This window comes from Marmota monax, unplaced genomic scaffold (genome assembly GCF_021218885.2).
Source record: "Marmota monax isolate L192 unplaced genomic scaffold, Marmota_monax_Labrador192_F-V1.1 WCK01_AAM20220418_F8-fsc00116, whole genome shotgun sequence".
In the NCBI taxonomy this organism is placed as follows: domain Eukaryota; kingdom Metazoa; phylum Chordata; class Mammalia; order Rodentia; family Sciuridae; genus Marmota; species Marmota monax.
In genome coordinates, this window is record NW_026695220.1 from 5,635,300 (window position 1) to 5,650,555 (window position 15,256).

Genomic DNA, 15,256 nt, shown 5'->3' on the forward strand with positions numbered 1-15,256 from the left:
TGTAGAATTCATTATGATTTGTTTATACAAGCATATGACATAGTTTAGATAATTCATTCTCTTTTTCCTCCCTTTTCCCCTCCCTCTACTCTTCCCCTTGTTCCCTTCCTCTACTCCACTGTTCCCCTTTCTATTTTCTCTAGCTTCCCCATATCAGAGAAAACATTTAATTATTTACTTCCTGGCATCTGCTTATTTCACTCAGTATTATGTTCTCTTGTTCCATCGATTTATTAGCAAATGACATAATCCCATCCTACTTTATGTATTGATAAAACTCCCTCATGTGTATGTGTGTGTGCATAAGTGTAATAATACACATATATATGTGTGTATATATATTTGTGTGTGTGTGTATATATATATATATATATATATATATATATATATATATATATATATATAATACTTTCTTTATTGATTACTCTGTTGAGCGACACCTAAGTAGACTGGTTCCACAACGTGGCTATGGTGAACTGTGGAATAAATAATAATAAACATTGGAATGTATGTATTAGTATAGTATGCTCTGTTTCATTCTTTCAGATAAATACCAAGAAGTGCAATAGTTGGGTCATATGGTGGGTCCACTCATAGTCTTATAAGGAATCTCCATATTGCTTTCCAAAGCAGCTGTACTAATTTGCAGTCCCAACAACATGTATAAGTGTACTTTTTCTCAGATCCTCACCAGCTTTTATTTTTACCTTTATTTTTGAAGATTACCACACTTACTGGAGTGATATAAACTCAGTGAGCTTTCATTTGCATTTCCTAGATTTCTAAGGATGTTTAATAATTTTTCATATATTTTTGGCTATTTGCATTTCTTGTTCAGAGAAATGTCTGTTTAGTTCATTTGCATATCTATTGATTGGTTTGTTGGTTTTTATTTTGTATTTTTGTTGTAAACTTTTGTAAGTTCTATATGAGGGGAGTGTGTGTGTGTGTGTGTGCACTTGCGTGTGTGTGCACTTGCGTGTTGTACTGGGAATTGGTGTGTTTTACCACTTAGCTACACCCCAAATCCTGAAAGAACTTGAAAATATCTTGTTTAATCACTTTTACTCACAGCTATGCCTAAATCAAGGATCTGCTTAATGAAGTGTATTATCTCTTGAAAATTTTATGCAAATGTGTTACTTATGTGTGTAAATTATTGTGAGGGAACTATTCTTAGTTTCATCAAGTTTTTCAAAGAACTCTCTGATCAAAGGATAGTGATCTATTAATTCATAACAAAGAAATAAAAAGTATTTGAGAAAATCCTGTAGCTATATATGTTATTTTGGGGTGTGTATATATACACACACAAATGCAAATATCTATTTATACACATATTAGTTTGTATCATTTATCATTTCAATATTATAAAATTAATTACTTCTTTTTAGAAATTTTAAAATGTTTATTTAAATAAGAAATGTAATAAAATCACAAGTCTATATAGTACAAAGTCTTTTCTTCACAAAGGGAAAAAAAGTAAAATAGAGTCAGTGGAAATTCCTTCTGAGGTTTCACTATCATCACTTACAAACTTAATACAATATTATAATATAGAAATACCTTCTGTAATATAGATGCTAAGCTACCTGAAAGATATTTACAATATACATGCAGAATATGTTTTGCATATATATAAAAGCAAGCAATTCTAATCAAAGTATAATAACTCTCAGTTTAAGAAAAGTCTTCTATTTTTCTATGTCATTTTGTCAGATTTTATATTAATATGTAGAGTCTCTCAGCAAAGGAGTCATTATGAGATGAATCTTACTAACATTTAACATATGAAATGTATGGCACAATTATTACCTCTGTTTATTAAATCAATATAAGAAGTTACATCATAGATAGGCAAGAATGAATTCTTAATAATGATATGTAGACACATGGTACTTAGATTTTGTCAAAGTAAAATGTGTATAATTGGGAAAAGACAGGTATAGGTTCTATGACTTCACCATCTAGATGGCCACATCAGTCAGGTGTTCCTTAGACAAAATCGTTCTTACGCCTTACTAAAATCTCTCAAAATTTCTTTGAGGCCTCAATTGGAACTTACTGTTCGGATGGTTCTGGAATGTATCCTCCAAAATCTCATGTATAAGACAAGGCAAGAAAGCTTAAAGGTGGAGTCATTGGGTTATAAGATCCTTCACCTAATTGGTGCAGTAATCCTTTGATAGGAATTAACTGGATTATAACTGTAGGCAGAGAGAGTGTGACTGGAGGAGGTGGTCATTAGGGGCATGTTTTGACCTTGGTGAGAAGAGAATTGTCTTTCTCTTTCTCTGCTTCCTGGTGCCATGTTCTCAGCTGGTTTCCTCTACCACAACTTCTACCATGATGTTCTGTCTCATTTCAGGTAACAAGGAATGGCGTTGGCTATCTATGAACTGAAAACTCTGAAACCATGAGCCTCAAAATAAACTTCTCTTTTAATCATTTTTGTCAGGTCTTCTTGTTCAGGGCAGAAAAAAAAAAGCTAAAACATGGAGACAGGATTTTGTACAAGTGGTTGCTGATATAAGTTCTTTTGTATTCTTCTCAGTCTCTTATTACCACACACATTTCTTCATTTATGTAATAATTCATGTAAGTATCTCTTTAATAGATATAATTTCTCAATGGATAATCTGAAACTGCATTATTCACCCAGGGGAAATTTTGACATGAATAACACTGTTCATTTGACAGATGCAGTTAAACAAAAAAAGGAAAAATCCTTATGAGGAGATTCTCTTTCCTGTGTGTTTTTAAGAGATTACTTTGTTAAATGCATAGACTGACTCTTTTATTTTTATACTTCTGGGATTAATAAGCTCTAAGTTTTTAAGTATGTGGCTCCATAGAATTGTGGATTTTGTGAGTTATTGGTTAAACTCTCCATAGCAACTTGTTTGTGTGCATGTGTATGTGTGCATGTGTGTGTATGGTAGTGTGTATGCATATAGAATTTTTAAAACAGGCTTTTCTATATATAAGCATCTACTACTGTTGGCAGATGGAGATAATTAATTTTTTGCAAACTTTTTCTTTCTTTCCCCTTCATTTACTGTTTTTTCCTTTTGTTTAGGAATAATTAGAAATCAATTGTTCATATATATTCTATTTTCATTTGTTCTTTTTAGATATACATGACAATAAAGTATATTTTGACATATTATATATACATGGAGTATAACTTTTTCTAATAGGAGACCCCTTTCTTGTGGTTGTACTGATGGTGTATTGGAATATGAACATAGGAAAATTGTGTCCAATTCATTCGACTGTCTTTCTAATTCCATGCCCCCTCTTTTATATGAACAATTTAGAACTATGGTTCACACAGACTAAAAAATTTACAAGAAATAGGTAACGATTAAACAGTTTATGCATGTTTTCCATTTTGCCAAAACTTCACAAAATATGAAAATCATATTATTATGTTTGGGCAATATTGTTGGTCTTTCTTATGAAAACAAACTAGAGCTTTGCCTTAAAATCAAAGCATTGATTTTTAAAATATATGAATGAAGATTAAGAACATAAAACAAAGGCAAGAAAAGAGCAAAAGATTTAAAACACAAAGAATGGATATGGATTATTAATTATCAATAAATCTTGAGAACCTGGGAAATGATAGAGAAGTGACTAAAGTAGCAGAAAAACAGTAGTCCAAATACAAAAAAATATATAACGAGAGGGATAAATATGAATGAAGAGGCTAACTTATTAGTTAACTATTTAAAATAATTTTATTTATTTAAAAAGAACTCACAAGATTTCCTGATTAAAATTGTACTTCAGAAAAGTTAGAATGATTCAATTTAATGTTAGAAGAACTATTCTGTCATTTTTTACTCAGATTATCTCTAATTATAAAAATATGAAATTAAAATAATTTAAAATTTAATAAAGGATATAATATTAAAGAACTTAAAATCATAATTTCTTATCAATCATACTATACTGATAAACTAGAATGTTTCAATAATAATAAAATTATCTTTGATTAACTGAACAATATTTATTAAAGAAAACATGCAAATATTAGTACTTAACATAATTTTAAATTAGTCCTGTTCTTTAAAAATGAAAAAAAAAATACAAAGATAAATCTTTATGTGATGCACCTTTTTATTTGTTTACCATAAAGTTGTTGCAATATTATCAAATGTGATCATGAGAAATAATGTAACTAAAATGTTCATTGATTGTAATCTTTGTATATTTTATTGAATTTAGAGAAAGAAATTTTATTTACTTTAAGTTTGTAATTATTCTAATGGGTATGGAAAAATATCCAAATACATATACAAGATTATAAATATGTTTTGCTTGCTTGTTTCTAAGAGAAAATTTATAGTTGCTCAATTAGTAAATTTCTTGTAAAAATTATCTTTATTATACGGATAGAGGTAAATATGCCTTAAAGCTAAAGCATTAATTTAATCATCTGTGTGAACAGTCATCTGTTTGTGATTGGCAAAATACATACATGTAATATGTATGGAGCTTATTTCATATACTTATGGATTATAAAAAAGAATAAAAGAGAGATTTGGGTCATACATTAAATTAAATGTCCTAGGGATTAGAAGTCAGACTGTCTGGAGTTGAAATACCTCTGAATGAAATTTGAAATAAGCAATGCTTGTATTACGTTGTGTATGGTTTGCTCAACTTGATAGATATATTGATACCTCTCCTTCCTCAGCACCACAAACAAATAATGTTCTAGATCTGATTCTAGAAGAAAGACAATCTAAGAGGTTCCTGCTTAAAGGATATAAAGTTCATTGTGTTTCCCCTAATGAAAGCCAGTTGCCAACTCACAACCTATAAAAAGTTTCTAGTCTTCAAGTCTCAAATGTTCCTGAAAAGTTTCCCATCAGCTGTCAAAAAATATTACCACCCAACAGTTGGCTGAAGACTCCAAATGACAGGGAACAAACCATCTTAAAACGTACTTAAAGAAAACTCAGGCACTATATAGAATAGAAGAAAATCAAAATGAAAAAAAAAAAGTAAGAATACTTTAGAATTACAAGAAAATTATTTTGCCACTATAAATGAATTCACAAATATGTACAATTTAAAAGATAGAAAACTCCCCTAGAATATTACAAATATAATAAAACATTAAAATACAAAACTAGCTCTTAAACAGTCAATTAGAACAGAGTACAGTAGAAAGTAGAGCAATGTAAAAGTGGGTAATAAAAAGGAAATTAGGAGAAAATGAAAAAAATCAATTTAGAAAAATAAGCAGTGAAATAAAAATAAAAAGAACCAGTCTTTTAAACAAAAGAATTTAAAAAGTGACTCCCTGCCATGAATAAGTTCTTATTTACTTCCCACACATCCCAACACTGTAAAATTTCAGGTCACTGGGCAAAAAACATACAAATAGGCTTCCAGAGAGAGAAACACAAATTGAATATTATAAATCAAATGGCTGCATGTTATGTACAAGATTACACACTATGACATAACTTCCCCTCTTTTTGCTTTATCATTTATCTTGGATCATTATTAGTCATATTCCAAATTCATTTCCACATATCCTTATCTTTTGATTCTAATAAAGAACCAAATGGTGTCATATATGATCCTGAGCATATTTCATTTAACATGAGGCATACACAGTAATGGGAAGGCTAGGTCAAACATTCTATAAATTTGTAATGTTACTGGGTAATGCAAATTGCCTCTCTTGGACAATGTACTGATTTTATATTATAGCCATCAGTGGATAAAATCTCTAAGATGTGAACCTATCATATTCTTTCCAGGCTGACAGAAGAAAAATTATATATGTATGGTGTTTTTAAACTTTGCTTTACTGGCAGTTTGAATTAAGCTGAGCATCTCCCCCACATGTTTAAGGGTACTTTCTGTCATCTCATGTAAATCACAAGTTTGTATTACTGACTGATTATCAGTTGTTTGTTTTCTTTTGGTGTTTTGCTTCTTAATTTCTAGGAATAATTGACATTTAGTGACTTGCTGAGTAAAGCACTGATGTTTTTTGTTGTTGTTTTTTTATGAAATCTACAGATTTATGAAAGATCTTGTATGAAATTAAATGCCTTTACAATTCTTTTTTTTGTCCTTTGAGTCCTATGATAAGCACATATTTTTACTTTTCAGGTAGTCAGTCACCAGTCCTTTCATTGTAGCTTCTAAATTTTAAACAGTAGCTATAAAGACATTCCCCATTTAAATTTACATATTATTAACCAACATTTCTCTTGTACTTCTGTATGTTTTTACATTTAAAATGTTTATTTGAATTTAAACCAGAGAATGATGGAAGGCATATACAAGATGTATCTTTTTTTTTTCAGATAGCTATTTAGTTGTTTAAAATTGACTATTGACAGTCCTTACATAATTTAATGATTTAGAGGGCCATTTTAGTGTATGCCAAATTTTCTGAATGACTTGGCTTTATTTTGTAACATTGTATGTAGGTGTATTCCTTGACTATTAGTGCAACAATGTCATGATTTTTTGTTATTGAAACTATACCATATACATTCATATCTGACAGCACTGTTCCTCCATCATGCAGTATATATTACAGCATTGTGTATATTTAAACTCTTTTTTCAGATTGTGTAAGCATGTATCTATATTATAGTAATATTTTTAAAATTCTCTATTTAAAACTTGAATGTTTTTATTAATTCAGTCTTATATATTTTAACTACTATTTACATGAAATCTTTTCTTTCTTTATATCATTTAGTCAATCTATTTGAGAAATATAATTCTTTTTTCATTTATATATTTATTGATAATCTTTATTTCTTTGTACTTGTTTTGAAACTAACTACTATATGCAATATGGGTGAAAATCTCTCAACTGCATTTATTTTTTAAAATAAAACTTATGTGTGTTGTACTGAGACTGAACTCATGGATGCTTTATCATTAAGTTGTATCACAACCTTTTTATTTGTTTATTTTTATGGTACTATGGATTGAATCCAGGGATGATTTACTTTACCAATGAACTATTTTACCCCTCCATCCCTTTTTACTTTTTTTTTGTTTTGAGACAGAGTCTCACTAAGTTATTAAGGTTGATCTCAAACTTGGGATCCTCTAGCCTCAGCCTCTGAGTTTCTGGGATTGCAAGTACCATCACACCCAGCTAAAATATTTTTTTCTTCCTAAATTTTATCTACAGCCCTAAAATCCTAAATGGATGTATAGATAGTGGGCATTTGACAAAAATAGAGTGGAATTTGGAACAATATGGTGATAAAAATGTTTTTTGATGAAGATTGCTTTCAAGATACAGTATTTCATACTCATATAATAATCACTATAAATTTACCAAAAGACTACAATGAATACATTATAATTAATATCTTACAAGCTCTTCCACAAAAAGTAGAATGAACTACTTAAAGGAAAAAATAGAAGGAATAAATATTCATTTGAAACATCAATTCACAAATGCAAGAGTCACTATTTGTTTATGAAAACTGTCTACCAGTAGATATGTTAGAAATGTATATATTTAATTTATATTAGTAAACTAATAATGATGTTCTTAAGGATTGGTGTTCAGAGAATTTGTCTCTCTCATTTTTTGCCATGATTTCATCTTTTTTAAAGCATGATTCACATTGTCTTATTTCAATCCACAACTTATTATCCACTTTGTCAGTAGCTCTTTTTCTCAAACCTATTAATACATATAATTAACATAAATGATGACACTGAAAAGAAGCAGTGCCTGTCAGCTCTTTCTCAAGTCCTGCACTATAGACCAATTGTCCTTGAAGGGGCTTCTTCTAATTAATTACCATCCTTCTTTGTAGGGTAATCATATTGGTGAGAATTGATTGGGCGTGTAAGACACTTCATTTAGTTGGTAGAAAAATCCCTTAATTAAAATAATTTTACTGCTGGTAAAATTAATGCTCCCCATGTAAACTCACCAGCTTGATTTTAAAGTTCTTCTTCAATTATATTTTATGAGAAACAAAATAAGATCTTAATGACAATAACCAGAAGAAATAAGAAAAAACCTTGCAGTGCATAAGATGCATAATTCTATTTCCATATTTTTCATTTGTTGTAAATTCTCTTTTGTTTTAAAAATTTTACTATTAGAAATTGTGTTGCTTAATCCTAATGTTGACATTAAAAATTAGTTTGGCTCTACTAAAATATTTATTGACTGTTGATCTTTATTATACTGGTTTCTTTCCCTTACACAGCCCAAGTCATTTAGATGCTCAGATGATAGGGTTACATAAGTCTTATTTTTGTGACAATCAACTATATTCAGTAAGTTCTGACCATACTTTCATGAAGGGATAATGATTAAATATACTTAGATTACTTTGATGCTAATTGCTCAGCACTGATTCATACTTAAGCAATTTGGACTTTATATTATACCTACCATGCTGTGAGAAATATATTTGTTATTATACTGCCATTCACAAAATTTGACTATATTTACTCAGAGATGATTTACCCAGGAGTGTCTTGGCTTTCTATTACTCCCCCCATTTTCCCTAAAAAAAAATTACATTCGTTATTACAGCATTTTAAATATGTTCCCTTTAACACGTTTTAGTTCTCAAAAGATGTTTCTGTTTTAAAATAACTAGACACATGTAAGCATTATTTCTAGTTTGTAGCAAAAGGAAATCAATTATGAAAATGATCTAAGTACTGAAGTTCATGAACTTATGTGGTGTGTGACAGGAGATAGTATTTCTTAATCTGCACATTAGAAGCATTTAGGAAGCCTGTAAAGGTCTTCTAGGTCCACCTCACTACAATCCTCTTTGCTTGTTCTCTACTGCAAGGTCAACATCAATGCGTTTCATGAGCTCCTCAGAAGATGGCTGGGTTTAAAACCATTGAACTAACATAATTTATAAATAGTCCTGAGACAAATGTATTAATTTTTCTCTAACTTCATTTGTTGTTCTTGTTTGTTTGTTTTGCTTGATAGAGTCATTTGTAAAGTAGTATTCATAACACAGTCTCTGAAGTTCCTTTTAACACTAACATAGTATAATCAACAAGTCATTGCTCTCTTCTACCACTTCTGGTCTTGAGTGTGATTTGCTTAATGAACTGATAACTATTTCTGTCATTAGAGGTTGTTAACTCTACAGAATAGTATTTTATGAGCATGATGAAATAAATTATCATGTCCTCTTCTTAAAAGACTAATTGTTAGTTTATTTCAACACTGTTTAATGTAACAGTAATCTTATAAATGCAGCTGCTGTCAGTTAAATAAAATAAGCTCTTAGTTAAGAACAGACACATCAACTCTACTAATTTGCTTATTGTTGATAAATTCTAATGCCAAAATATCAATGTCAGAGGAAATATTCTTTGAAAGAATTAATTGAAGTACCATACAGTTTGAAGAATGTGAATCAGATTTGCATCAGCTAAGTCAAATAGTATTAAAATGTAATCAAAGATAATTATGCTCATCAAAATAGATTCTAAGATAGGAATTGACAGTCTATAAAACAATTAAAATATATTTAATAAAATATGTGCTCAGTGCTTTCACAAGAGCTGACTAAGCCAGAAAATTAACTCTTATTGATACCTCCACCATTTGCTCACATTTACAATCTGTGAAGAACTTCATTTATTTGAAGTTTCCATTGCTTGAGATTATAACTTCAACCAACTACTTATATTTTCCCCTTTCTGATTTATTTATCCATTTTATCATCCTTTTAAAAATGTTACACTCTACAGTGATTTATTACTACTCTTAGAATATTTACCTGACACTTTAATTCTAACATTTCCCTCCCCACACCTTAATTTACTCTTTTTCAGAGCCCTAGTTTTAAAAGGATTTCTCTTCTAATGAAGTGTTTTTACAAATATGATTCCCTCAATCCAGAAGGCTCTCCTCCACAAATATTCTGCCATAGTGTCCTCCATGCCTCTTTTTAATGGTCATTCTCTCTGAAAAGCTATTTTGATCTCCCAATTTTCCCAACTTGCTTTCTCAATTACCACGGATTTTCTTTATTCAGCATATTTTTTGTGTTTTGTTGTTGTTGTTGTTGTTGTTTTTGTTTGCTTGTTTTGTTCTGTTTTTTGTTTGTTTGTTGTTTGTTTCTTTTTGGTACCAGGGACTGAACTCAGGGGCACTCAACCTCTGAGCCACATTCCCAGTTCTATTTTGTATTTTATTTAGAAACAGGGTCTCACTGAATTGCTTAGCACCTCCCTTTTACTGAAGTTGGCTTTGAACTGGAGATTCACTTGCCTTAGCTACCAAATAGCTGGGATTACAGGCATGTGCCACCAGCCTAGCTTGGTTTTATTTTTTAAAAGTTTTCACAGAAGGCTATTTGTTCCCCCTAAGAGCATTTTATTTAAAATATAACTGTATATTTATCACTGTGCATACTTGTCCATAATCTCCCTCAATCAAAGGGATCCATGAGAATAGAGAGCAGCTCTGGTTTTATTGGTGTTTTGTACCAAGCTGAATTCAATGGTGGTAGTTGTGTTCAGCATGTTTGTTAAAGGAACAAATCACAGTAAAAGACAATTAATTTCATTTTGCTTTGTGTTGTATTTTGAGATATAAAATTATCTGTATGATCAAAAAAGTATTTATTATGTAGTAATTTTTGAGTGATCTAGGTAAGTTAATTTTTTAAAAAAATAAACTAATTACTGCCATGTGCTGTGGAGCACACCTGTAATCCCAGCAGCTTGGGAGGCTGAGGCAGGTGGATCAGGAGTTCAAAAGCCAGCCTCAGCAAAAGGGAGACTCTAAGCAATTCAGTGAGACCCTGTCTCTAAATAAAATATAAAATAGGGCTGGGGATGTGGCTGAGTGATTGAGTGCCCTTTAGTTTAATCCAGGGTACCAAATTTAATTGATCAATTAATTACCCATTAATCCAAATTGCCACACATATTCAAATTGAGAAAAAAGTTGTTTTTGCAAATATCATGGTAGGTAGCTCCACAGTAGCAGGGGTACTGATGAATTAAGTGAAATTTCTTCAAAAAACCCAGAAGGATTTTTTTTGGTTTACCTTATAATGCATATATACTGACAAAAAGAAATAATAAAAATGAGAAATACCTCATTATATATATTGATATATATTTAAATAATATATAAATTATATATATATATAATATATAGAGACATTATATAAAATTTTAAGCCATTTGATTTAAAAAAATTCATGGAGCACACCTTTTATACCTTTGTTCACTTATTACTCATTTTTATTATCTTCTCTTTCTATACGGTCTGCTACAACGTTCATTTTCAAAATTACTATGCCAAATTGTTTTGGCTTTAACCAACAGCATTCTTTGTCTTTCTGTGTGGGAGGCTATAACATTATTTTTCTCATGAGTTAAATATAACAATTGTGTGAATTAATGAGCACTTCACTTAAAATACAAGTGACTAAATAGGATTAACAAAATGAAATGCCAGACTATTGTTCAAATTATTCTCTATTATTTGAAAATATTTTAAGTTTAATGAAGACATATTTCCTAATAATATGTTTTGTTTATTATAATCTCCAACATTTTCACATACAGATCCTATGTAGTTATACCTACAACTATATTAATTAAATATAAATCACCTTTTAAATCACACTGAAGCCATCACTAAAGTTTTAATACATGTGATTTTACTTAAACCTTAGAAAAATATGATCATTAAAAATCTTAATTCTGCAGACAGACTAGGACAATGAATTCTATTCAGAGCATACCTTATGATCATTGTTAATTTTCCAAGGCTCCAGTGAATAAACTCTCCCTTTATTTAGCAGGAGAAAGTATAACTCATTCATGGAACACAAGGAATCATTAACACAGGAAATCCCTTCAATGCCATTGCTATGCTAAGTAAATTTTTCTCTAATTTTTTCAAGTCATGATTGCTTTCTACCTAGATTCATAATCTTAATTTCCTAACGATATAATAAAGGACGACTCAAAGTATAAGTCTCTATGTTACATAATAGGTGACCATGTAACTAACTGGAATCACACTGAAAGTAAGAAATAATCTGAAAAATAGTTTTCATTTAATTATAATAAATGAATATCAAGAGAATATGATTCTGTGATATATTTCAAAATCTTAGGATCACTTAAAACTTCAACCCATCTCTTTTTACTAAGATATATCAAACTCAGTGCTTAGAATTAACCTGTCTTCACTGTCAAGAAACACTGCCTTTATTGCATTTGTAGTTGTAATTGTAATGGAAGAAATAAAAGCTTAATACATTCTAAATCTATGACTGTACAAAATAAATTTTAGGGGAGTAAGGTGTTATTCATATTGATAGGATCCCATAGAGTCATCTATTCATTTCAAACACAGCAGAACAAAACAAATACTAAACTTAAACTAAGTCATTTCTTAGGTGTTTTACTTTCTATTTGCTGTTGTTTATTCATTTTTTAAGCTAAGAATAATAGAGGCAGCTGGATGAGATATGCAATTTCCATTTCTGCATGTCAAACTCAGAGATCATGAAACCATTCAAACATAAGATTTCAATTCTCCTGTAATAACTTTGAAGGAGATAGTCTAGATAGATAGATAGACAGACAGACAGACAGACGTATGTATGATAGAGCAAACACCCATTAATGACAGATGTGGAGCAAATTGATAGAAGAAACATGGATTTCCAAACACAGAGATACTCTGGGCACTTTTCCTGTTGATCAGAATGTAACCTGCAGACCTCAACTTTTCTGAATTAAAACAACAACAACAACAACAAAACAAAACAAAAACAAACAAACAAACAAAAAAGGTACCCCAGCATAGATTCCAGTTGTCAGAATGATTATGTTGTGGTTAGACCCTTGTATCCTATGTGAGCATATAGTGAAACTATGTGATTTTGAATGAAGTGTGGGTTTATAGGGAGGTATTTGTGAGGAAAATTGGAGACTTTGCTATTTTTCTTAAATCACTGAAACATCAATACATTTTCTTCAATCATAAAAAATTTCCAGGCACTTAGGGGCTATTTGTTTTATTGGACCATATATAAAGGTTAGGAGTCTTGTGATATAGATTTTGCCTCTATTTCTGACATCTCATTCATAACTTGTCTTTTTGTATAATTCACATATACATGCATACAAACATGCATTTTGCTGTAACAGCAAGAAAAGAGATATGCAGTACATTCTTTAAGGCAAGTTAATTTAATATGAATGACACAATATATTTAGAAAAGTAGAAGCTTTTGAATGAATAAACTACCATACATTAAAAGAGGAAACATGAAAGCATTCTACATTTTCTTATTGATTCACTTTATTTTACTGGATTCACTTTATTTTATTGAGAAAAACACTATGTGTCCATATGATATTCCTAAGGGAAAATATAATATTCCCATGTGATATTCCTAAGGGAAATCTGTCATATGGTGTAGGATATTAAACAATTGGTAATACTTCAATAATATAGCTGTAGAAAACTATTTATGAAATTTACCATGAATTCATAAAGTGTTCTCTTTGTAGTGCTGCATTATTCAAGTAAGATGCTAAAAAAAATAAATCAACTCTTTTTTCTTTGAGTATGAATTTTGAAAATGCTGCTATTGTTCAAAAAATTAATCATTCTTAATTCATATGTAAATGGTGGTTAATTTAATAAGCATTGCCTATTAAAACTCTATTTTCTTGGTTCTTATAATATTAAATAAAGAGATAATTTAATGATTCAAGGTCATTCGCATTACTAAATAAGTGTCTTTGCTGAATTCAGTTTTCTCAAATTGGCCTCTTTTTAATATTGTAGTTAACTTACAATAGAATGATGGTCTGTCAATATCTAAATTTCCTCAGTGATCTTACTTAGGTAATGTAATCATATAAATCATTCTCAATAAATTTTGTTTGCTCACAAATGTTTTGCATGGAAGTGCTCACTTAATTTTATTTTTTTAAAAGAGAGAAAGAGAGAGAAGAGAGAGAGAGAATTTTTTAATATTTATTTTTCAGTTTTTCAGTGGACACAACATCTTTATTTTATTTTATGTGGTGCTGGGGATCGGACCCAGCAGCCCTGCACATGCCAGGCAAGTGGACTACTGCTTGAGCCACATCCCCAGTCCTTAATTTGATTTTTTAATCTCCTCAAATTAATAATTTGAATTGGTGCCTTAAAATAATACTTATTTATAATACTATTTCCCATCAAATTTTCACAAAATTTTTACAATATAATCTCCTGTGGTTTGGGAATGCACTTTAGAATTTTTAAATTTCAACCTTTAGCTCTGAAATAGAACTATGACTATAAAAAGTAAATTCACCTTTTTTGGTAGAGTAAAACTGGGATGATTAACTGGACTTGTTTCCCAGGTCATTTCTTTACTCTTTCTTGCAGGAAAATTTAGATGGTTGATGGCTATAAATAGATTATCTACTCAAAGTATTATCATGAAATGAGGAATGAAAGAGGATGAGGAGCAGAGCTGCAATTGATATGGGAGGGGAGGGAGAAATGGATTTTTGTTCTCTGAGGATTCTGAAGTGTGTGTGGGCTGGGGCAAGGCATTTAGTTACTGTAGCATAAACTAACCTAACATACTTGTTAAGGCGGTCCATCTAGACTAGATGGAATGAATTCACTTGCTCAGGACAATTTCATATTTGAAATATGTATCATATTTGTTAAATTACTCCTTATCCTACAAAATACATAAAATATATTCTTGCAAGGAAATAAAAATCACATGTATTACAGAAAATAATAGATGTTTATTAAATTGCTAATAAAAATATACATGGCATATAGCAGTGCACTAATTCTTCTGTCCTCCACTTCTCAGTTTATGTATATAACTTGTAAAGAGAAATCATTTCAATTCAGCATTTGCCCTATTTCTTTTGATAGTGAGTGGCATAGCAGGGGGTAGTATAAACTGATATGCATATGGAAGTGAGCATCTATCTTATTGTTGGCAGCAAACTAATTAACTGGCACATATTAAGAAAAAAACTAAACTTGAACTGACTTTGAACCTCGATAAGCTTAAAAGAAGCATAATTTGGTAAGCAAACAGTGAAATTACGACAATGATGAAATAGTTTCACAATGACAGTGAAAAGAAGCAAAATAATTAAGAAAATCGCCATAAAAGGAAAGGCAATCTGTTTCTTGTATCCATGTCAGTTTATGTTACATCCACAAACAGCAGATTTTTTCATTAGCAAACTTTTG

General features: G+C 30.2%; 1 protein-coding gene across 1 annotated transcript in view; it reads right to left on the bottom strand.

Annotated features, from left to right (window-relative positions):
- Eys (eyes shut homolog) overlaps positions 1-15,256 on the bottom strand; it is a 1,592,434-nt gene that overhangs the window by 1,454,086 nt on the left and 123,092 nt on the right. Inside the window, 4 exon segments of the mRNA XM_046432606.1 lie at positions 1,567-1,592; positions 10,912-10,950; positions 10,953-11,037; positions 11,039-11,068. Coding sequence (XP_046288562.1) covers positions 1,567-1,592; positions 10,912-10,950; positions 10,953-11,037; positions 11,039-11,068 — 180 coding nt within the window.